This window comes from Dichomitus squalens (assembly GCF_000275845.1).
Source record: "Dichomitus squalens LYAD-421 SS1 unplaced genomic scaffold DICSQscaffold_37, whole genome shotgun sequence".
Lineage (NCBI taxonomy): Eukaryota > Fungi > Basidiomycota > Agaricomycetes > Polyporales > Polyporaceae > Dichomitus > Dichomitus squalens.
The window spans coordinates 219649-221198 of record NW_006766919.1 but is presented as its reverse complement, the minus strand read 5'-3'; the positions used below and the strand labels follow the sequence as shown (position 1 = coordinate 221198).

The following is a 1550-nucleotide window of genomic DNA, read 5'->3' as shown; positions in this document are numbered from 1 at the left end:
GCTTCTATGGAGGGAAAGGGATGTGCAAAAAACATTAGGGAGGGGTGCAGCCTATATACGGACACTAGGGATACTGTTTCTTCAGCGCCGCGATGGCATGACTCTGCTGCACTGACGAAGGTGTTGGAATCCTGGCGTCAAGATGGCGAGCTCGCGGAACGAGCGCCACAGGTCCCGCCCCCCGACGGATACCCGCGCCCTTATCTACCCCTATTCTACTGTGTATATAAGGTCTATTGTATGTACTATGTACGGCACGCGTTTGCACCGGCCAAACGCGAATCCCATTTGTGCCCGCTTGCCCTCGAACTTCTTCAGAAGGTGCCTGGCTAGGTGCAGAGCAGGGTGTGAACTGTCAAGGAGGTCTTGAGGGTATGGGGCACGAGCGTGGACGTGTCGGTGCCTTAGAAAGATCCAGCAAGATATGCACTAGACAGGAGAACAAGGAGTGCGTTGTTGTGCTCAAAGGAGCGCCGCCGTGCACACCGCCATGCGCGCTTGTAGTATAACTCTATCGTGCTACTGGTCCCATGCCCAATTGTTCTCCCCATCTGCCTGCCTACTACGTTGTCCACTGAGCGCATCTCCACCCCATTCAGAGCCATCCTTCGTATTCATCGCACTGGCAGCATCGAAAGTGTGTGCGGAGAGATTGCTCATCGACGGCACTGGGAGGAAGGATGACGACGCCGGACTCGGAGATGCGAGGATGGGATTGAGCTGTGCCTTCATGCGCAGACGTTCCAGCTCCAGTGTGTGCTTCTGCTTGAGCTTCATCTCCATCAACTGTGTTTTGGCGCGCTGTGCCTCGATCTTCGCCTGCAGCTTCATCTTTTCGAGATCGGTCTTTGCAAGCTGAACATCGAGTTGCTTTTGGCGCGTCTCCTCTTCGGCCATCGCGATCTCGTTGAATTGCTCACCGTACTTCAGTTTCTTATTTCCCTTACCAGATGAGCCCTTATTCGCAGGCGTAGACGTGCCAGATCGAGCGGGAGTCTTCTTTTGAGGGGTTGGCATAGGTGCGTTGTTCTTGCTAGATGTGGAGGAGACTTCGGAGCCAGTCGTACGCGAGGCCTTCTGAGCAGCGATGGCCTTGTCGAGCTCATGACTGTCTTCCTCTTCTGTGTCCAAGCTCAATGTCTCGTCCAGCAAGGAGAGACGGCGCTTGCTGGGTGCCTTGTCTGTGAGCGGGTGGGGGTTGTGTCCGTCTGGAATGGTGCCGAGACCAGTGCTGACACCATTGGTGTGGTCGCCGCCATCGCTGTCACCTCCTGGGGTGAGAATTGCATCGATGTTGACAGGGTCCGTGGAGTTGCCAATACCGGTGCGGATGATGTTTGGACGCTCCATGATAAGAGCCTTCATGTTCCACAGATACGGAAACTTTGCCTTGATGATGGCTAGTACACTATGTGAGTAACTCTACACCTACCAAACGAACATCATGCACGCACCCCATTTGTTGACCAACACTGTAGACTGGCTCATGTCGATCTCATCCTCCTCTGAGATGCCTTTGCCAGTCTCACCCATCTCTTCCAGATACTCGC

At 54.5% G+C, this 1550-nt stretch overlaps 1 protein-coding gene across 1 annotated transcript; it reads right to left on the bottom strand.

The window, feature by feature from the left end:
• Window positions 1-519: 519 nt before the first annotated feature.
• DICSQDRAFT_172838 (uncharacterized protein) lies at window positions 520-1533 on the bottom strand (the record flags this gene model as incomplete). The annotated part of the gene is made up of 2 exons (XM_007368607.1): window positions 520-1400; window positions 1455-1533. The coding sequence occupies 2 exons, from the start codon at window positions 1531-1533 to the stop codon at window positions 520-522; spliced, it is 960 nt and encodes a 319-aa protein (XP_007368669.1).
• Window positions 1534-1550: the final 17 nt, after the last annotated feature.